Source organism: Bufo bufo, chromosome 11 (genome assembly GCF_905171765.1).
Source record: "Bufo bufo chromosome 11, aBufBuf1.1, whole genome shotgun sequence".
NCBI lineage: Eukaryota > Metazoa > Chordata > Amphibia > Anura > Bufonidae > Bufo > Bufo bufo.
In genome coordinates this window covers 25,868,453-25,890,065 of record NC_053399.1, presented here as the reverse complement: position 1 = coordinate 25,890,065, position 21,613 = coordinate 25,868,453, and the positions used below count along the sequence as shown (strand labels likewise).

Sequence of the window (21,613 nt, the reverse complement as noted above, 5' to 3'; positions counted from 1 at the left end):
TGCCAGAAACCCTATGGATCCCATTATAGAGAATGGAGATCCAGCAGTGTCGGGCTATGCTGGATACAGTAATTCCGGTAGTCTGCTCCTCTAATTGCCATAACACTGATGTGGGCGTAGCCCTAAATCGACCCAGTTTGCAGTCCACCATCCTAACCAAAATTGAAATGTTCTCGTTCTTCTAGCTGAACACGCCTGTGCTTCCAACCCATGTGCAAATGATGGCGCCTGTCATGAAGTCTCCTCTGGGTTTGAGTGTCATTGTCCACCAGGATGGAGCGGTCCGACCTGTGCTATCGGTGAGTTGGACATCTTATTGCTTAAGGATGGAGAATTGTTGTCTGGTTGTCCTGGCCTCGTTTTTGAAGTGGGCGGGGCGATCTCAAGTCTCATCCAATCCGATTCATTGACTGTTGAGAGGAGCGCAGCGTAGTTCAGAAGATTAGCCCCTATTGTGAAAGTCAGTGGCCAACGAGACTAGCTGGCTGTGGACACAGGTGACCCGGTCATAAGCATTCGTACCAGTAATTGTTTTCTATGGTGACCAAATAGTTTCCAGTTCATCAACTTGATTTTATTTTTTTCAAATTTTTATTTATATGGTTAGTGGGATGGAGGGAATAGGAGTGAGTTATAATACAAAACATGCTAATTATTATTTTTTTATTTTATTAATAAAGCGCCATTCATTCCATAGCGCTGTACGTATGATAAGGGGTGCACATACATAATACAGACAATTGCACTAAGCATGAACAAGACGAGTTACATATTGGTACAGAAGGAAAGAGGGCCCTGCCCATGAGGGCTCACAATCTATATGGTATGGGAGAAGGACACAGTCTGTAAAGCGCAGAAGAATATGTCAGCCCTATATAAATGAGTATAATAAATGTTGTTTGGATAAAAAAAATATATATAAATACATAACCTCCTCTTCTTCCTGTCATCCTTTCAGACATTGATGAATGTGCATCTAACCCTTGTGCTAGCGGAGGAATTTGTAAAAACCTTATTAATGGATTTGAGTGCATATGCCCTCCGCAGTGGGTTGGGACCACCTGTCAGCTGGGTAAGTCACTTGGAAACCTAGCCATAATATTTCTCCGCGGCATTCTATAGTGACATTGAGTATGCAAGCAAAATAATGCAGTTGACAACAGAACACAGAGGGATCTCCTCCAACACCAAAATCTATTTTAAAAAGGCGTTCAGTAAAACAACCATCTAAAAAATAAAATTTCCAAAGTCCAATCCTTAATGCAGTTTCTGAGATTTTGACTTTATTAATCTTGCATTTATTTTTACCTAATGAGAATGTTTGTTTTTATTAATGGTGGTGGGTTTTTATCGAACATAAGCCTAACTGGTGATGGGGCTTTTATTTGTGACTTTGTAATAACATTTTTTTACAACCTTTATTTATTCCCTACATGCAGAAAAGGGCAATAATTATGTCTTCATTGTGTGTGGGGGGGAATAAATGAGTACACCAACAAAAAAGAATAACTAAAAGACAAAAATGTTGTTTTTTATTTTATTTTTTTTTTTTTTTTGGATTAGCTATAAATTAACATTTCTATATAACTTATTGTTGAAAAGTAGAGCCGGTCCTGCCTTCCACCCCCTTCATTGTTTTTGGGCAGGGGTGGGGGGGTTTGAAGGGGCTGCTGGTCCTGGTCCTTTGCCTATAGGTTTAGCACCCCCCATCCGAAATTTAAAGGGAAATCTGAATCGCATGATGGCTTTGGTTTCCCAGCTGTTGAGAGTACAGCAGTCCAAGTGCATTGGAGGAAGAGGTGGACTCCTCTTAAAGGGAACCTATCTGCGGGCCGCAGCTAACAGGAGGATCTGAGCAGATTTGTATTTAGTTTTGTTAGATTCAGTATAATTTGGCATGTATTCATTTTAAATCCCTGCTCTTTCTATGCTTAGGAGTCCAGTGGGCGGTCCTACTTAGTGATTGACAACATTCAGTCGCTCCCTACTGGACTCTTAATCTCAGCATAATCATGGAGTTAACATATCAATCTGTTCGGCTCCTCCTGCTCTATAGTTTTTTTGTGTTGGGCTGCGGGGGCCCACCTCCTTCGACTTTAAAATATTTGTCACGATTTGCATAAAATGACAAAGTTGCACACTTTCTGCGAAATTTGTGCATGTAGGAAGATTTAAATCTTTTTTTGGTGTACTGAATTTTTATTTTTTAATTCATAGTTAACCTACCATGGCTGCTCCAGATCATAGTCACCCCAATGAGTGCAAAGTAGAAATCGATAACCCCCTACTTTTTGGGTTGGGTATTAACACGGCATGAAGTTACTAAACGTTGCATATGGCTAATCCGGTAGATGGGCATGATCAATGTGTATGATGTGCATGAAATGTAATTTTTTTGGTTTGCTATTAATATTTCGGTGTATTCTGCTCGGTGCCTGGGAATCTGTGTAATGGTGTGTACTTTTTTTTTTCTTTTTTTCTTTTTGTCTTGTTTCTCACAGATGCTAATGAGTGTGAGGGAAATCCCTGTGTTAATGCTTATTCTTGCAGAGATCTCATTGGTGGATATTACTGTGACTGCATTCCAGGATGGACAGGAAAAAACTGTCACATCAGTTAGTATTGAATGGTTCATTCCAAGCTGCCTCTTCCTATCCATCTTATACAAACCACATTCATCCCCGACCATCTTCACTCTCACACCGCACTGTCTATACGTTGGCTTTGCACTGTCAGGGCACAGAAGAGTTGAGTCCTAAGGTCCTTCTATACACATTACAGTATTGTTAACCGAAGTCGCTGTTTTCGGCGAGCCAGACGGTAGTCTAATGTGTATGAGGAGCTCCCGATTCCACTCCTGGCAGATGATGGAAAGAAGGATCGGGTGCGTTGCATTTCATGCCCAATCCTTTTGTTCTCCTAGGAGATAAGCTGCTGCCAGTCATTCTCCCCTCTCCCCTTTTCAAAACGCATACACCCTTGCCGAACCAAGCATGCATGTGTATGAGGTCTAGGTCTAGCGCCTGCCAAAAGGGAATTTGGCCAACAGCTATTGAAGATGTATGGGCAACCTAATAAGGTTGTCCCATTAAGACAATTTATCCCTTATCCACAGGATAGGTGATTTAGGGATCTGACCACGGGTGCTCCAGCCAATCACGAGAAATGGGACCCATGCTCTCCTATTTGAATGGAGTAGCGGACATGCATGCTTGTCTGCCTCTGCATTCAAAAGGGGAGCACAGGCCCTCTTTCTCTCGATCGGCAGGGGCCACAGTGGTCAGATCACCCCCCCCCCCCCAAATCAGACACTCCTCTGCTATCCTGTTGACTTAATAGAACAGCCCCTTTAAGGGTATGTTCACATGTTGCAAATTGGATGTATGAAATGGATTTTTCAGTTGCAGCAAATATTCTGCCATGTGTGAACATGCCCTAGAATTCCACATAGATTTTCAGATCATTCTATCCTCTTAGAGCATTGCCACCTCAAAAATAATTACCAGTAAGGCCTTATTGTGAACCTAAGCTCATGTGCTGCAGTTGAGTAAGGCCGTAGTCCTTTGAGTCATCCTCTTCTGTCAAGATAGGAAATGAGGTTTGTGTCCACAAACTGAACCACCTTTTCCCATGGTCTTGCAACTCTGCACCGCTCAAGTAAATCGTGTTGAGCTGCAATGCCAGACACGGCCTGTGAACAAGAGTGGAGCCACTTTACTCAGTAGGAGAGCCCAGCAGGGGCTAAATGGCAGCTACTTGTGGTTATCACCTGAAAGTAGCTGAATGGTATTCCTGGCCGTATGACTGAAGAAGACGATCCAAGGACTAGACTGGGTTTTCTTTTATTTATTTTTCGGGTGGAAATGTTTGAAAAATAAATAAATGAATAAGTCATTTTTGCCATGTATTCTATAAAAAAAAAAAAATCTTTCTCCCTTCTAGATGTTAATGACTGTCGTGGTCAGTGCAAGAACGGAGGCATATGCAAGGTGAGTTGTGTTTCCACACAATATACTGTAAATGCCGCTGCCTTCAGGGATTGTGGCTCACACCTCATTGATCCATTATCATAATTGTACAAGGATTAGCCAGTTTTACCAGTAAGACCTGACTCGCATGTATTACAGCAGCAGGTCTAATGACCCTTATGTACTAAGGACCACAGCTAGAACCAGAGATCTCCTCATTTCATTGCTCTGCTAGATTTGTCTCAAGCTGGTAGCTCAGGGGAGTGTTCTTGCTCAGGGGAGTGTTCTTTCTCAGGAGGTGTGTCCTTTATGCTACAGCACTCCCTATCACAGCTCAGGGGCGTGTCATTTCTGCTTCAGCTCTCTGTCACAGCTTCCAATAGTAGATATGACTGGTGGCAGTTGAAGGATGGAACTGAGCACGTGCGACCACCTCAGTGACGTCACTGAGGTGGACAGAGAAAACAGCAGCACCTGGCACTTTACAGATACATTTTAATTTAACTCTAGTTATACAAAATACAAACTTTTAATTACATGCAATTACAAAAGTATTCAGACCCAGGAGCTGGTTTATAACATGTAGAATTTTATTAATTTTTTGTGTGGAAAAACCCTATTCAATTACCACACCATACTTTGAATGTAGAAAGCTGGCTCACTTTTAGGAGACATACAAGCAAGCAGCCATATTGCTTTCCCAGAAACGGACCACTAAGAAATTACTAAACATTACACTTCTTTTCTGGATGCACCAGGATAAAGTAAATGGATATCGCTGCTCCTGTCCTCGTGGATTTATTGGAAAGAACTGTGAGATAGAAGTGAACGAGTGTGCAAGCAATCCATGTCTGAACGGAGGCGTCTGTGATGACCTGGTCAACGGTTTCCACTGCCGATGCCTCCCTGGATTTGCCGGCACCATGTGCGAGGTGAGTGTTTCCAAGGAGTCTGTTGTGTACCGTCCTCCATGGGCAGGTCTAGGAAATCTATCTAGAGGTCTCCAGGGACCAGGACATTACCTATTGATGGAGGCTTCACACGATACTTTATAGCAGCGGTGGGGAACCATTTTGCTGCCAAGGGCCATTTGGATATTTGTAACATCATTCGGGGGCCATACAAAATTCTCAATAAAAATTTTTTACTGCTGTATTTGGTCAAACATATAATTGACTTAGGGATAAGTTACAGAAATTGCACTTCAATTAAAATAATCTAGAGGGCTGTATTTTTGCAGCACAAAATAGCGCCTGCACTATATATATACAGTATATTACATACAATACAGGCGCCATATTGACCACACATAGCAGTCTAATTTTTAAGTTCAGAATGTTACTTATTTGACATTAATGGCAGGAAGCTAAACCCAGGGGGTCCAGAGAGGGGTTCACCCAGCTTTCACTCTCCCTGCCTCTTTCTTCGCAACTGTCCCTGCCTTTGTCCCTTTCTCAGCAAAATATCTGCCCCCACCTCCATCAGCCTGAAATCAGCCTCCTATCAGACCCCCCAGGCCTACATCAGCCTCAGATCAGACTCCCATCAGACCTCTAAGCCTCAGATTAGACCCCAATCAGACCCTTCCTAGCTTCAGATCAGACTCCCATCAGACCCCCAGCCTCAGACCAGACCCGGATCAGACGCCCAGCCTCAGATCAGCCCCCATCAGACCCCCCAGGGTCAGATCAGCCCCTATAAGACCCCCCAGCCTCAGATCAGACCTTCATAATACCCTCCCTAGCCTCAGATCAGCCCCCATCAGACCCTCCCCAGCCTCAGATCAGCCCCCATCAGCCCCCCTAGTCTCAGATCAGACCCCTATCAAACCCCAGCCTCAGATCAGACACCCCCAGCCTCAGATCAGACACCCCCAGCCTCAGATCAGACCCTCCCAAGCCTCAGATCAGACCCCCATCAGACCCTCCCCACCCTCCTTTAGCCTCAGATCAGCCCCAATCAGACATCAGATCAGATACTGTATTTAAGATAAACAAATAAACTTACCTCTCCAGCTCCGTACGGCGCTGCCTCTTGGCAGATTCACTTACCCTCCCTGTTCTTCTTCCTGCCGCACTATATTGTCACCTCACACCGCACAGCGTCAGGTCATAGTGCACGTCTACGTGCACTGCGTCCTGACGCTGGATGTGTCAGGACACAGTGTGGTGCTGAAAGAAGACCAGGGAAGGTGAGGACAGCCAGTGCAGTGCTGTTCTCACCTTCCTGTGCCTCCCGTATGCTAATGACCGCTTCCATAATGGAAGGGGTCATAAGCATTTTCACATTATGTTCTGGCAGGGGGCCGGGGGCCACATGAAATGATACCGTGGGCCGCATACGGCCCTCGGGCCGGAGGTTCCCCACCCCTGCTTTATAGGCATAAGCAGATCTGTGCAGTGGTGTCTGAGTGGCTTTAACCATATGAAGGCGCGACTTTCTCTTCTCAGTTCTCGGTTGTTGTTTTTTTGTTTTTGTAAGTTTTATTAGTAAATTGAATTTCTGGGTCATTAAAATTCCAGAGAGATGTGTAGTTCCTTCGTACCCTGGAGAAATGTCTGAGACAAGTCAGCAGCTCGTAGTTTAATTATGGTCCTGCGCTCTTAGACTTTTACAGAGTATTTTAGCTTTGGAAGGGTTGGGTTGTACGCTTTACAGACATTAGCCCATATTTACTAAAGTGAGCACGCCTAGATTTTTGGGCAACAATCTCCTTAGGTTAATTTCCGCCTATTGTAGGGCCTGTTCAGAGAGAGGGGGGGGGGGGGGGGGGGGGGGGGGGGGTGTCCTTACATTAGTTCTAAACGCCTAAAATAAAGGATGAGGCAAACCTTTCTGGGTGCCGGTGCCCCATAGCATCCACATGGACTGCCTCTTTGGTGCATATGTCATATTGTCTGGATTCATTCTTGAGGCGTCTTGTAAAAGTTGAAGCTACCCTTTAAAGGTGTTGTCTAAGATTTTGATATTGATGGCCTACAATATCATCAGGATATCAGATCGGTGGGGGTCCTACAACAAACACTCCCTCTGATCAACTCCGGTGAGCCAGTGATGTCAAGTCCATCGGTCACATGAGCTAGGCACAGCTCAGTCCCATTGAAGTGAATGGTGATGAGCTGCAATACCAAGCACAGCCACTATGCAATGGATGGCGCTCTTCTTGATAAACTGTGATGAGGTCACTGCCTTCTGAAACAGCTGATTGGCAGGGGCTTCCGGGAGTCAGAACCATGACCGGCCCTGAGGAATATGTCATGAGTATTAAACACTCAGACAACGCCTTTAATAAAGCCTTTCACGGTACATAAGGAGCTGAGTAAATTAGCAAATACCTTTTTACTTTTCTTATTGTGTACTTCTATTGAGCTGCATAATGTTTTCTTCTCCATTTGCACCCAAAGCAAAAGAGAAAATGCTACTTTTAATGTATATGAGACCGCCCGATACACTGCGCTGGTTATCTGTTGCCAGAGAAGAAATTTGTACCAGAAAATCAAATATATAGTGATCATAGAGGGAATGACTTTAACACCTCCTCTGCCTGCCTGGGATATTGGAGACTGTCAAAATTCTTTGACCCCCGTGGCTTCTTATTGCTTTTTGTACTTACTTTTTTATTGTAGAAGATCAAGGAGTCAGGATAGAAACTATATGAATGGCAGGAAGTTTTGTCCCCACTTGACTATCCTCACTACATACTATTAAACTTGAACTGGAAAGGGAAATTTATACTAACAAGAGGAAACATGTGGACACTGCTGATAGGGGAACATCTGAAGGAGAAAGCCATATTCTCCCAGGCTCGGCAGAGATTTGAACGGTCGTCTGGTAGTCAGACATCTAGACGCATCCCCGTCCTTGAGCTCTGCACAATCAGTTTTTCTTCTCTTCTCCAACGCTCAATCTCTAAACCTCCATCAGACGTGCTCGTACACATAAGACATTCCTCTCTTGGCATTATTAAGTCTCCTTGGATCAGTCATCGTGTTGCTGCAAATTTTGATTTGTGTTAATTATATTTTAATTTTTTTTTTCCACCACTCCCAACATGAGAAAATTTTATTTTGTTTTTTCCCTCCCCCTCCTATTTTTGCTTGGTGTGTTTATTTTTGTTTTTTTGCAGGGCTCCAGATGGCGACCATAATGGTTTGACTTTGTAGTCTTATCGCCATTTGCGCCTAGACTTTCCGCTGCTCTGGCTCTTTCACACACGAGTTGAACTGACGTGGGACGCGCTGCTGTCAGTGCGCGCCATGTTCTCCTCAACAGCACAGGGGACGCCGCTGCCCCCAATGGACTGATAGCATGGAGAAGGAGGGGAGGGGCTGTGGCCACTGCGCCACCAATGAATATAGTTTATGCCTGAATACAAACGCAGGCTGCGGGTGTCGGCCATATCCCATACCCGGCACCCAGCCTCTGACTGTGCGCTGCGATCCGCTGCAATTAACCCCTCAGGGATATGTCCGGCACCAGCAGCCTGGGTTTGTATTCAGGCATAAACTATATTCATTGCTTCATTGGTGGCGCAGTGTGCCCCCAACCCCCCTCCAGTATTCTAACTATTATAATCATTGGTGGCAGTGGCCACAGGGTCCTCTCTCCCCTTCTCCTCATTGGTGGCAGTGGCCACAGGGTCCCCTCCCCCCCCCTCCTCCTCTCCTCCTCATTGGTTGCAGTGTAATCCTTGGGCTCCTATCTGTTACCATGGCAGCCAGGATGCTACTGAAGCCCTGGCTGCCATGGTAATCTCCCTGCTGCTGTCTGTACTATGCACAGGGCAGCAGGGAGAGTGTAAGGTCCTATTCACCCTAATGGAGCTCTATTCGGGTGAATAGGACAAGGGATGAAAAGATCCCAGGTTCTAGCCCCTAAGGGAGCTAATAGTTAGTAAATAAAAAGTAAAAAAACTAAAAAAATAATCCAAAATACTAAAAGTTTAAATCTCCTCCTTTCCCAATTTTACATATAAAATAAATAAAAAATAAACCTATTCACATATAGCCGCGCCCGAAAAAGTGCGAACTATTAAAATATAAAAAAATATCTCCTATGTGGTGAATGCCGTAACAAAAAAAATATGCAATTTGCCATTTTTTAGTCACCTTGTCTCGACAGAAATTAGGATCGGACTGTTCTATTATGGTCCAGACGTTCCATAAAATGCAGAATGCACACGGCTTTTTGGGGGTTTAATTTATTTTCGCGTGGTATCGAGTATCGCAATACGTTTTTATGGTATCGAAATCTAATTCAAATTTTGGTATCGTGACAACCTTAGGTGAGACATGTCTGTGTTTTTTTTTTTCTTATTTTTTTTTTTATTATATGTATTTTACATTTGGCGACTAAAAATTTAATTTGGCTCCTAAATTTTTCAGGTTAAGAGCCAATTGCTCCTTGATATTTTTTTTTTAGTTTGGAGCGTTGTTTTGGGTTTTTAGGTTTAAATTTTAAGGCTGCGTACACATAAGATTATTTTATACCTGAGATTACCTGCTGTTCTCTAGAAACGGATTTGCAATACTAGAGGTAGCCTATGGACAAGTATGACGCTGGAAAGTGGAGGAACTTTATCTAGTGCTGACCACCCCTTTAAAGTGACTCTCCAATCAACCCCCTTCACTGATACATATTTCCGTTGGTTTAGTAATCTAACGGCTGTGGGCGTTCCGCATTTTGCGGAGCGGACAGGTCTGATGCTATATAGACTATGCCCTTTCTTGGACATGTGCTATATTTTTTTTGTGGGGCCGCTAAACGGAACTACAGATGCAGAAAGCACACTGTGTGCTGTCCGCATCTTTTGTGGCCCCATTAAAATGAATTGTGCAACGGATGCAGATGCGGACCCATTCATACGGTCATGTGAAAGTAGCCTAATCCAGACTCCAATCACAGCTCTGTCTTTATGGAGCGGAGCAGAAAAGCATTCAAGCAGCAAGGTTTGAGGAAAATAAAAAATGGGAAAGCCTGTCCTACTAGGTCGTGATTTGCATAGCATTTTTGTGGCCGTGCTTGACTGTTTCTTTAAGTTAGAGTATCTAGAATGTGTGCAGGTAGTTGTAGGCAGTAAACTATCTTTTACAGAAGTACAGCATTGATGACCTATCTTCAGGATAGTTTATCAATAGCAGATCAGTGGGTGTCCCACTCCTTGCACAGGGGCGTTGCCCTTACACCTAGAGGCTCTGCTCTCTCTGCAACCGCCGCACCTTCTGCACATTCACAGGACCAGATCCAAGTGCAGAGGACGCGGCAGTTGCAGAGAGAGCCAAGCCTCTAGGTGTAATGACAACGCCCCTGTTGGTCCTAGAGGCTCATTTGCATATAATAATAAAACATTTTTTCCTCAGTAATGCGGGCACCTATGAACATGGGACCAACACCGATGTATTCAGCTGCCAAGCGCACATGTAACAGGTCAGCCAGTGTCATACAAAACTGCTGACAGATGCCCTTTTAACTATTGCTTTAAGGATCCTGGTTGCTCAGTATTATCTGTCATTCGATTATATATTGTGAATCATATTTGTAAATTCATGAATTATGAATTTTTTTCTTGACTAAATTCCTCTTCCTCCCCTGTATAGAGGTGAAGACTGTCCAGTAGGGCTGAAACTATTACTCTATTGAATTGAGTAATTAGACACACAAAAATTTGCATAGAGGATTCATTTTGTCATGTGACCACAGAGCGGGAGTGAAGCGCTTGCTATTACTTACCGCTCTGTGGTCGCCCGCCACGCGCTGCACTTTCTTCCTGACAAATCGTCAGGTCATAGTGCACGTAACACCAGTTTGGCTCGAGCATCGCTATGCTCGGCACATTGCGGAGTTCGGCCGAACACCGCGTGTGCTCGAGCTCGATGCTCGAGTCGGTGTATTTAAATCTAATTTAGATTTTTAGTTATAGACAGCTGTACTCGAGCACACAAGCACTTTGGTGCTAAATCAACACTAGTCAGGATGCAGTGAAGAAGATTGAGGAGCTGTGGAGCGGCGCCCCTACAGGAAAGGTAAGTACTGTCATGGGGTCATGGCTAGGAGGGGCAGTTGGTGGCACTGGGGGGAAAGGGGGTGATGGCACTGGGGGGAACTGATGCACTTGGGCTGATCGCACCGTGGAACGAAGGGTGTTGGGGACTGATGGCAGGGGGTCTGAGTTTTTATAAAGGAAAACAGTCTATTAATACATTTTTTCTTATTAGATTACTCTATTAATCGTACAAAAATAAATGATAGAATACTCTATTTATTATTATTATTAATCTTTACATCAGGGAGGCAGCAGACAGGATCTTCTCGCCTTGTTGATTGCTTGACACCGCTCCTTTTTTTTATTTTTTTTTTATGTCTCCTGGTTGGACTAGGAACGTCGTGAGTTATTTTTAATTTTTTCTGTTTATATGTGCCAATCGAAGCTTTGCTACGTAAAGCGCAGACTGGTTCTTAAATATAGCTCAGGTGTAGCAGTGCTGCATTCGTGTAATTATTATAATTTTTTTTACATACTTTGCACAAATTGCAAATATTTTACCCTAATAATAAATAATATTAAGAGCGCAAGTTAAACAAATTACATTAAACACTTATCTATTGGCGTGAACCGGACTTTAGGGTCAATATTTAAAAAAAAATAAAAAATTTGCAGGCTGAAACTGTTACATTTTAGGTTTCTGACAGAAATTTGCGTCTGGCTTCAATAACCACAGTCAAGACAAGTCGAAGCCATTTATTAGGACTGACTGCCTTAAAAGGCTATAACTGCCTAAAGGTTTACACGGTTTTAACATTTGTTTAAGTTGGGCATTTTTCTCCTAATAGTGACTGCCGAGGAGCTCTCAACCTGTAGACGTGCTCGCTTGTCAAAGGTTTTCTGCTTCTACACTGTCACGTTTCTCTCCCGGAGACGCCGCAGAGAAGATTTGTGCATGAAAGTGACACGCGTGTATACAGTGTCCTGTGTATGAACGGCAGCACTTTGCCTAGTGCTGGATCAGGAGCTGTATTGTTGCCCGCTTTGTGTACGATGAAACGCGATCCAGCGTGGAAGGCGCAGGGTTAACAGCATGCTTGGCGCGACTCGTTTTAGGTCTGGCTTTTTTAAGCATGGGATAATCCAGTTTCCATGTCTACTATGAGAGCCTTATCAGGATTCAGCTCGCCGTGTCTCGTCTCGTCTTCCCTTTTATTCCTCGTGCTTTTCTTCGCTAATCTTGTAATGGAGGTAGAGGGGGAATTGCATAAGTAGCAATTACATAATATAATACGGTTATGGGGAATGCTTGTAGGGACTCTCGGCTTCTTTCTTGTTGCAGTGCGGCAAAACAAAACCAAAAAAACACAACTGGTTATCACGATATTGGGACTTGCTGCGTCTACCTGTATGAATAGTACTAGTCTCCAGTTACTACCAGAGCTCTACAGTCCATGTTACCCTAGTCGTGTTTTCCGCATGTTGGGCGCAGGTGGAGCAGGCTTTGGCATGCATTGACAGCCAACTGCAAGAATACATCCACCGCTGAGGCTACATAACCCTTTTTAGTGTATTCACCTGTAGGTGCTCCTTTTACGCATTATCCATTTGTATTGGTCATTGCAGTAAAAGTACTTATTCCTGTAGGTTGCCCGGACCCACAGCCATGAAGGCGACCATTACTGATGGGAATAATCACGTTATATTTTGTGACTTCTCACAATTTAAGTAGGGAGATCTTCCTGGTTCATGGGTTAAATACTAGAACCCAGTGGCGGCTGAAACTTCTGCATCATTACAGGCCAGCATAAACGCGCCATTATGGGTTTAGCTATGGCCACTGTAGGCATCTCTTACCTGTATAACCTATAATCAAGATATTCGGTACAAATACCTACGATAGATAGTTATAGCCTTCATGTACCGGTAATCATTGCCTTATGTTTTTGTATTTATTTTTTTATTCCCCATCAAGGTGGACATTGATTTCTGCGATCCGAACCCCTGCCAGAATAAAGCCCCCTGCTACAACGTAGGCGGCGATTACTATTGCGCATGCTCAGACGACTACGACGGCAAGAACTGCTCTCATCTTAAAGACCACTGCAAAAGTGGCTTGTGCAAAGGTAAGCGGCGCGCTGTAGAGGAATGATCTTTCGGTCGGGGGGGCTCGTCATGTCTATATTGGTAGGCGCATGCAGAGAGGACAGCACTGTGCAGAATGCATTGTGCAAATGTTAGTAGCTGGCTGCCATTTCAGTGCGTGAAGTGGAGCCGTCCTGAGGGGTTTTGTCAGCAAACTTCTTTATGCAGCTGATCGTGAGCTTCTCGGTGTCCCTAATGCGTCCCTCTTTTTATTTTTAGTTATAGACAGCTGTACAATAGCGATTTCTACTAATGCCACCCAGGAAGATATCCGTTACATCTCCTCTAACGTCTGCGGGCCTCATGGACGCTGCATTAGTCTGCCTGGTGGGAATTTCACCTGTTCCTGCAAGCGAGGCTTCACTGGTGCCTACTGCCATGAAAGTAAGTCGGTTTGGAGAAATATGTTTGTGTCTATTGTTGCATTGTTCTTTTTATTTTATTTTCATTGTGGTATTTTTTATATATATTATAAATACATTTTTTACAGATGAGGCATTTTTTATTCTGTATTTTAGATATAAATGACTGCCTTGGCAATCCGTGTAGAAATGGCGGTACGTGCACCGATGAAATAGACTCTTTCAGATGCTTTTGTCCCAGCGGCTGGGGAGGCGAATTATGCGACATCAGTAAGTTGATCCTTTAATTAAATTTTATTTTTTTTCCTGACCTGTGATGGCTAATCTCCGGTGCTCCAGATGTGGTAAAACTACAACTCCCAAGATGTACACTTGCTTGACTGTTCTCAGAACTCCATAGAAATGAATAGAGCATGCTGGGAGTCGTAGTTTCACCACAGCTGGAGTGCCGGAGGTTAGCCATCACTGCTTATACCAACCACATGTGCATCCTTGTCTGGGTAATTTTGCAGTTTTCCCAATTCTGCTACTTGTTTCCCCCCCCCCCCCAGACTATGACGACTGCAATCCAAATCCTTGCCAGAATGGAGGACGTTGCATAGATCTGGTGAACGATTTCATTTGCCAGTGTGAAAATGGATGGAAAGGCAAAACCTGCCACTCGCGTGAGTAACGGGCTTTCTTTGCATGTGTATACCTCTCGTCTTATAGCCTACTATAAGGTCGGTTGGTTGCACCTGCATCCATATATTGTCAGACCTGAGCCGTCCCTTTTTTGGATCTATTACTTATAGCCATATCTTGCCGTTCTCATCAACAGGTGAATACCAGTGTGACGCGAACACCTGTAGTAATGGCGGGACGTGCTACGATACCGGAGATACTTTCCGCTGCCTCTGCCCATCTGGGTGGGAAGGAGCCACTTGTAACATTGGTGAGCATGGTCAGATACTGTATCCTGTACATTAGGCCTCATACACAGACATTTTTTTGCAGATAGCCCACTGACCCATTCATTTCTAAGGGACCATGCACACATCCAGATTTTTACTGATCCGTGTGCCCATTCCCTAAATGTTAGAACATGTCCTATTCTTGTCCGCATTGTAGTCTGCAACTGCTTCAGAACTACAACCCCCAGTATGGGATTTGGCTTTGCAGCAGCTTTAGTTCCACATGTGGCGACCATTGGCCTATTAAAAATGCAGAAATGGCACCGAAGTCAGTCAAGTGTTACCCCCGTTATGCTTTAAATCTAGGGCATAGTCTAGGATCTTAGTCATTTCTGTATGAGTTTATAAAATGTTGTTTTTATTTTTTCTAACCATGCCCAATTCTTGCTGGAATAAATTCCATTAGAGACCCAAGTGCACAGGAAGAACCATTTGGCCATTGCTGGTATTTAATATTCTGTGATATGCTATGACTGGTGTGATGTACCGTGCAGACCTCTGTATAGTCGTCCTTGCTGGAGTTGGTATCACTTGTGCTGTGCAGTTACTGATGTGATGTCACCTGTTACGTATTTTGTTGTCATATTTTGCGTCTGACAGGTTAGTACGTGGTTCCTTTGGCTGTCAGAGCATGCTGGGAGTTGTAGTTTCACAATAGCTGGAGAGCCCCTGGCTGTGATGGTATTGAGAATGTGACTTGCCCTCACTTAATCCAAAGGAGTGCATTTAGATGGTATTTCACATACCGCGCATGCGCAAGGGCATAGATACCATAGTTCCCCCCCACACCATGGCTGTTCTCGGGCCTGGCTCAGGATCTCTATAAGGATTCTCCTTTCCATGTGAATTCCAAACCAGACAACTGTAAGAATTGTTCAAGCACATGCTGGTATGGGAAGAGGATAGGTCATCTATATCAGATCTGTTGGTGATTATACAACCGGGACCCCCGCCGATCAGCAGTTTCCAAACTATACATTGGCCGGAGCTGAAAGCACAAGGTTTCATGCACTGCGTACAGGCCGCGTGGAGTACGGCAGCCCAGCCCCAGTTCAAGTGAGTGGGAGCTAAGCAGCCACACTGTGGACAGAGTCTCCCACGCCTGCCCCAAGCAGATAAGCGGTGGGTGGTGTCAGGTGAAGGACCCCCACCTATTGATGACCCAAGTCCCAGAAAACCCATTTAGCTTACAATCCTCTATAGACACACGTACAGCAAGTAGAGTTGCGGTTGACATTGGGATGTGAGCGATCCTTTCATCGTTTTTAACAGTATTAAAAGCAATATATAAAATGTCCTTTATCTTGTGTCTACAGCTAAGAACAGCAGCTGTCTCCCCAACCCCTGTGCTAATGGAGGGACGTGCGTGGGCAGCGGAGATTCCTTCTCTTGCATGTGTAAAGAAGGATGGGAGGGACGTACCTGCACACAGAGTAAGCCTTTGCCTCTATTTTTTCGTTCCTTTAGGATATAGGGTGTGTCTCATAACATGTTTTTATCCTTTCATTTATTTGCCAACATATTTGAGTCATTTGGGATGGGAAATTGCTGGAGGCTACGAAAAAGAAGCTTGTGTGTGTGTCTTAAGAATAGGTGAAGACGAGAGATGCAGATGAGCTGTATTCATAGAACACTTTTTTTAAATGTACACAAACTTTTGCCTCTGGTCTAAAGTTTTGCAATTTATTATTTCCCAAGCTCCAATACATTTTTCCTGTTTGTGTAAAATCCTGTGCAGTTCTAAGCTCGTCGGCACAAGCTAATTTTACCCATTCAGTTCCAGCCTATCAACTCTTCTTACTTTCAGCTTTTCCCTTGAAGGGGGCCTGTCTCCTCCCCTGACAAGTCTGTTTTAGTAACATGTCCATGGTGTGTTGTTTTCAGCTCACTTATCTCTGTTTTAGTAACTACTTGCATTCCCTATGTAATGACCATTCTGGCGCATCTATTCTTATGATTCTATGTTGTGCCTTTCCTTTATTATTCCTCCTAGGAGTTATTAATGAATTACTTGCAGTTTGCAATGAAGGTCCAGATGGGTGTTACCAATTGGGGGTTGTCCCTGCACAATCTGATCTAATCACTGTTGTCAGCGTAAGACTGTGCAGGGACACACCCATCTGGACCTTCATTGCAAACTGCTAGCTGCTTCATACCTTCTACCAGTAACAATAGAGGAAGGGCACATCATACTAATAGATGCTCCAGATGGTAATTACATGGGCAATGCCAATAGTTGGGAAGGTTTCAGGTCCTATTTAAGTGTTGCACTGCAATAGTGGTGAATGGCCAATGTTGGGCTTCATCCTAAGGCTCCATTCACACGTCCGCAAAATGTGTCCGCATCCTTTCCGCAATTTTGCTGAAAGGGTGCGGACCCATTCATTCTCTATGGGGATGGAATGTGCTGTCCGCATCCACATTTGCGGATCCGCACTTCCGCATCCGTGCTTCCGTTTCCGCAAAAAAATATAACATGTCCTATTCTTGTCCGCAATTGCGGACAAGAACAGGCATATTCTATTATGTCGGCAATGTGCGGTCCGCAAAATGCGGAACGCACATTGCCGCTTTCCGTGTTTTGCGGATCCGTGACTCCGTGTTTCCGCAAAACACATTGCGGACGTGTGAATGTAGCCTTAAGGTGCATTTACGTGGCCCGAGAATCGTCCAGATTATCTGCAATGACCGTTCCTGACAATCTGGCCGTGTAAATGTGCCGCCAATGTTGTGCTTGTTCATCGGGTGATCCTGTCGTTGATGGAGAGACCACCGATCATGGCTTCTGGGCAGCAGATCGTGCAGTCTAAACATTGATCTGAAGCTCAGAAACCTTGATTCTGTATGAGGATTGCAATAGCGATCCCTTGTCCTCATACTGTGAAGGAGATCTCCTTCACAGTATCTTGTATCACGGTCTCCTTCACTGAACGAGCAGCCGACTGTCGGGAAAGAAAGCTTCCCTCCTGACAATCGGCCCGTGTAAATCATGGCTGCAGGCAATTTCATGCAGGTTTTCCAGCAGATTTCACCCTTTGTTTCTCTGCAACAGAATGTGCATGCTGCCGATCTGAAAGTACGCGGCATGGACTCCTTTCGGTGCAGACATTTTCCAGTACATATGGATGTGGTTTTTGAAGCGCTGTAAACTGCTGCGTATCTGTGGTGTGGAAACCACACTCCAAATCTACTGCACCAGGACCCAGCCTTACTGCGCCACTTACTCACCTCTCCTTTCTTTACATAAACATGATCACATCTTTAAGTTTGCCCACAACAGGCATTCAGAGGTATATTCATTGGATATCCCATCAATTTCTGATCTTCGGTAGTACCCCCCCTTCCCCCAAGCATCCCCTAATCCTCCCATGTTCATAAGTTTCAAAGGCTTCCCACTGTATATGTGCGTGTCAAAAAGCTTATGTCCCCGTGCAGCGTGTTGCTGATGTCTCCTTTTCCTCCTCCTGCGGTGTGGAGAGGACAGGTCCACTTTAAATGCATATACCTATTATCGTCTTATGTAGCGCTCTCCTGCAGAGCTGGGGGTGGGTTGAGGGATTATGTCTGCAGCCATGGAGCAGTCTGGCTTCCTTTTTTCATAAGGCTTTATGTTCAATTAAGTCATCTATGTAATAAATAAAAAAAATAAAGTCTAACCGTATTATGTTTTCTCTCCATAGATACAAATGACTGCAATCCATATCCTTGGTAAGTCTTAGGATTTTTCTGTCTGTTTTCTATGTCCGTTTCAGCATGTATGGTGTACTACATAGCTGGAGCATGGGTAACTCGGCGGTTGCCGTAGTATTGTGTTACGTATTATAGTCCGCTTTCCAAAACGCTATGTTTTAAGAGAATGGGTCAGCCGGCACCCTTGCTGTCGCTGGGAGTCCTGTCCTGGAGATAGGTGGGACCTGCACCTTTCTGACATTGATGGCATATCGCTAGGACGGGAATACCCCTCAAGCCTGCGCGCACACACAAAGCTGTAAATCACCAAGTCACTCCATCCACCGGACTCATAGACCCAAAAACTAGAGATCCATTTCCTCAGATCCTTCTGCTCTAACATACGGCCAGCAGATCGCTTTGAAATATCATGTATCCTAGAGATATGCATCAATGTCTAAGATGGGAATACCCCTTTAAATAGGATCCCCCCCAGTCTCAAAGCATAAGCCCAAGAACCCAAGTTCTACTGAATCTATACAGCTATATATCGCTCTGCTCCGCTCCTCATGCTCTTTAACTTGCTGCAGATTCCAATTTAGGAAGAGATTAAATATTCTTAGTGAATTGCTTCTTCTGTCATTTCCTGTACAGCTACAACGGTGGGATTTGTATCGATGGCATCAACTGGTTTCGTTGTCAATGTGCATCTGGATTTGCTGGACCAGACTGCAGAATCAGTAAGACACGTTCTCCTTGTAATGATTTTTGTAAGGCTTGGTTCACATCACCGTTCAGCCTTTCCGTTCTCCTGCTCCGTTTAGGAGAACGCAAAGGACGGAGAAGGCACATAACTGAGCCAAACGGAGCCGAAGGACCCCGTAGACTATAATGGGGTCCGTTATCTTTCTGCTCAGAAGATTATTTTGGAGCGGAGACAAAAGTTGTGCATGAAGGACTTTTGTCTCTGCTTCAAAATCATCTTCTGAGCGGAAAGATAACGGACCCCATTATATAGTCTATGGGGTCCTAAGGGCTCTGTTTGGCTGTTATGTGCCTTCTCCGTCCTTTCCGTTCTCCTACTCCTAAACGGAGCAGGAGAATGGAAAGGCTGAACGGTGATGTGAATGAAGCCTACATTTTTTTTTTTTATTAATAAAATATTTACTTTTGAGGTGATAAATTGTTATTACGAATAATTCACGGTCTACCTCCTTCAAGGGGTTGTCCAGTATTAGAAAAAAACATGGCTGCTTTCTTCCAGGAAGGGCCTCACACCTGTCCATGGTGAAGTGACCGAGCTGCAGTACCGCTCAACCTATAGAAAGATCTATAGAAGGAAGCGGCCATGTTTTTTTTTTTTTTTTTCCTCCACCCCTGTCCAGGCCCAATCTAGAATTTTATAAAAGCCTCCTGCCATTATTTGTTTTCTATGCAGTGAATGGATCAAATGACAAACCCCACGCAGCTGTTCAGCACATTGCAATTGAAAAAAATGACCAACTCTGCCTGTTGCACCTTGTGCTGTAAACCAAGCCAGATCCGCCATCTTTGATCAGCCCATTATGTAGATAAGCGAGGCCTGCCAAACACGGCTTTATTGTTGTTTTGTCTTTTGTAGACATCGATGAATGCCAGTCGTCCCCTTGTGCGTACGGTGCCACTTGTATAGATGAAATAAATGGCTACAGGTGCACCTGCCCTTCAGGACGAGCTGGTCCACGTTGCCAGGAAGGTAATTAGTGCGTTGCATTCACATAAGGGCTCACGTCTCTTGTAAGCCGTTTGGCAGAAGATCCAACCCGTTTTTTTTTTTTCTCCCTTCTCCTAGTGATTGGCTTTGGAAGATCTTGTTGGCAGAAAGGAATGCAGTACCCCCATGGAAGCAAATGGGACGAGGAATGCAATAGCTGTCACTGTCTGGATGGAGTGATCGACTGTACCAAGGTGAGGATTATAATGCTCATCCTCTTCTAATCCGTTGCATTAGGATTTTCTTGTGAAAACAAACTGAGATTAAGTTCGCCCTGACATTTTTGTAGGGTTTTTGAATTCCGTGCAAAATGGTGTGTCTGAAAGCATGGAAACTGATTGCTTTGCTCTTGGGCATCGTGTATTGGCTTACTGTATAGCATCTATAACACTTCCCAGGTCCATTAACAGCATCTACTGTTGCCTGGAGCAGTAGACAGGAGACTAGTTCCTGAATGGTTAGCACTTTAGCCTTGCAGTACGGGGGTCTTGGGTTTGATCCAACCAAGGCAACGTCCGCATGGAATTCGTATGTTCTCCTATGTGCCTCTTCCTATTGCCTGAGCTTGAGCTTACATAGTGAAATTAGATTGTAAGCCTCATGGGGGACAGGGACTGACGTGCCTGCTGTTCTTGACATACTTGATACATTTTACATACAGTAATTGTAGGGACTTGGAAAAGTAAAACCATTGAGGATGTTTCTTCCACCTAAGATTTGATAAGCTGCTCAATCTTCTTACCCAGGCTAATTTTGCAGACGACTGTTGGGAAGGAAGTGTTCCTTCCCAACAATTTCCTCCTCCTCAGTGAAGGAGGCAGCTGCATTTACATGCAGCAATCTCCTCCACAGTATGGGGAGGGGCGATCACTAATGCCATCACTCGTCACCATACAGACCCGATGTTTGCCAGCAGCAGAGGCTGTTTACATGGCATGATCTGCTGCCAACAAACGACCATCAGCGGCACTTTTAGGCTAGAGTTACACGACGACATTTGTCGCGCGACATATTTTATAATGCTGGTCTACGGTGTCACACTGAGACACAACAGTCGCAAAAAAACAATCCAAGATTGGAGTGTCACAGTCCTAGCATGTCTTGTGTGACACCGTAGATTAGCATTATATAATTGGTCACACGACACGTGTCACAGTGTAGCCCTAGCCTTACACCGCCAGATAATCGCTAATGAGCGTTCCTATGCGTGCTTGTTAGCGATCATCTGACTGAGAATCGGCCCTTTGTAAAGAGCCCTTAAAGTTTGATCAGGCAGAACTGGTTACCATCCCGTGACATCCCCTTAATATGGCCTCTGAGACGGGTGCACTTGGAATAACTTATTCCAGAACCCATAGAGAGCACATCAGGGAGGAGGGGGGGCAAAAAGCTTTTAATATTTACACTAATTATAAAGAATTGATTCAATGCTTTCATGTAATTATTCATTTTCTAATGGTTTAACCCCTACTACTTCTTCAGGTATGGTGTGGCAAAAAGCCATGTCTACTGGAAAAACGCAGCGATAAGAGCCAGTGTCCCCAAGATCAGGAATGTGAGCCGACTATCTCTTCTGTAAAGTGCTTCCGACCACCATGCCATGAATGGGGAGAGTGCAGCGCCCCCGACAGACCTCATATGATTAAATGCCTACCAAATTCAGGCTACCTGGATAAGAACTGTGCCCGGATAACATTAATATTTAATCCAGAAAAAATTCCACAGGTACCAGTTTTAATTCTCATGTAGTATGGAGTCATAAATGTCTGTCTTCAGCAGTA

The 21,613-nt window shown here is 44.4% G+C and overlaps 1 protein-coding gene across 2 annotated transcripts in view; it reads left to right on the top strand.

Annotated features, from left to right (window-relative positions):
* JAG2 (jagged canonical Notch ligand 2) overlaps window positions 1–21,613 on the top strand; it is a 71,455-nt gene that overhangs the window by 44,464 nt on the left and 5,378 nt on the right. The window contains exons 8-23 of one of the 2 annotated variants that reach the window (XM_040411235.1): window positions 186–299; window positions 959–1,072; window positions 2,502–2,615; window positions 3,943–3,989; window positions 4,727–4,900; window positions 12,926–13,076; window positions 13,315–13,479; window positions 13,614–13,727; window positions 14,009–14,122; window positions 14,278–14,391; window positions 15,727–15,843; window positions 18,091–18,118; window positions 18,734–18,819; window positions 19,701–19,814; window positions 19,911–20,026; window positions 21,315–21,557. In XM_040411235.1, the coding sequence (XP_040267169.1) occupies window positions 186–299; window positions 959–1,072; window positions 2,502–2,615; window positions 3,943–3,989; window positions 4,727–4,900; window positions 12,926–13,076; window positions 13,315–13,479; window positions 13,614–13,727; window positions 14,009–14,122; window positions 14,278–14,391; window positions 15,727–15,843; window positions 18,091–18,118; window positions 18,734–18,819; window positions 19,701–19,814; window positions 19,911–20,026; window positions 21,315–21,557 (1,925 nt within the window). The remainder of the gene's footprint in view (window positions 1–185; window positions 300–958; window positions 1,073–2,501; window positions 2,616–3,942; window positions 3,990–4,726; window positions 4,901–12,925; window positions 13,077–13,314; window positions 13,480–13,613; window positions 13,728–14,008; window positions 14,123–14,277; window positions 14,392–15,726; window positions 15,844–18,090; window positions 18,119–18,733; window positions 18,820–19,700; window positions 19,815–19,910; window positions 20,027–21,314; window positions 21,558–21,613) is intronic. The other variant, XM_040411236.1, reaches the window with a different exon arrangement.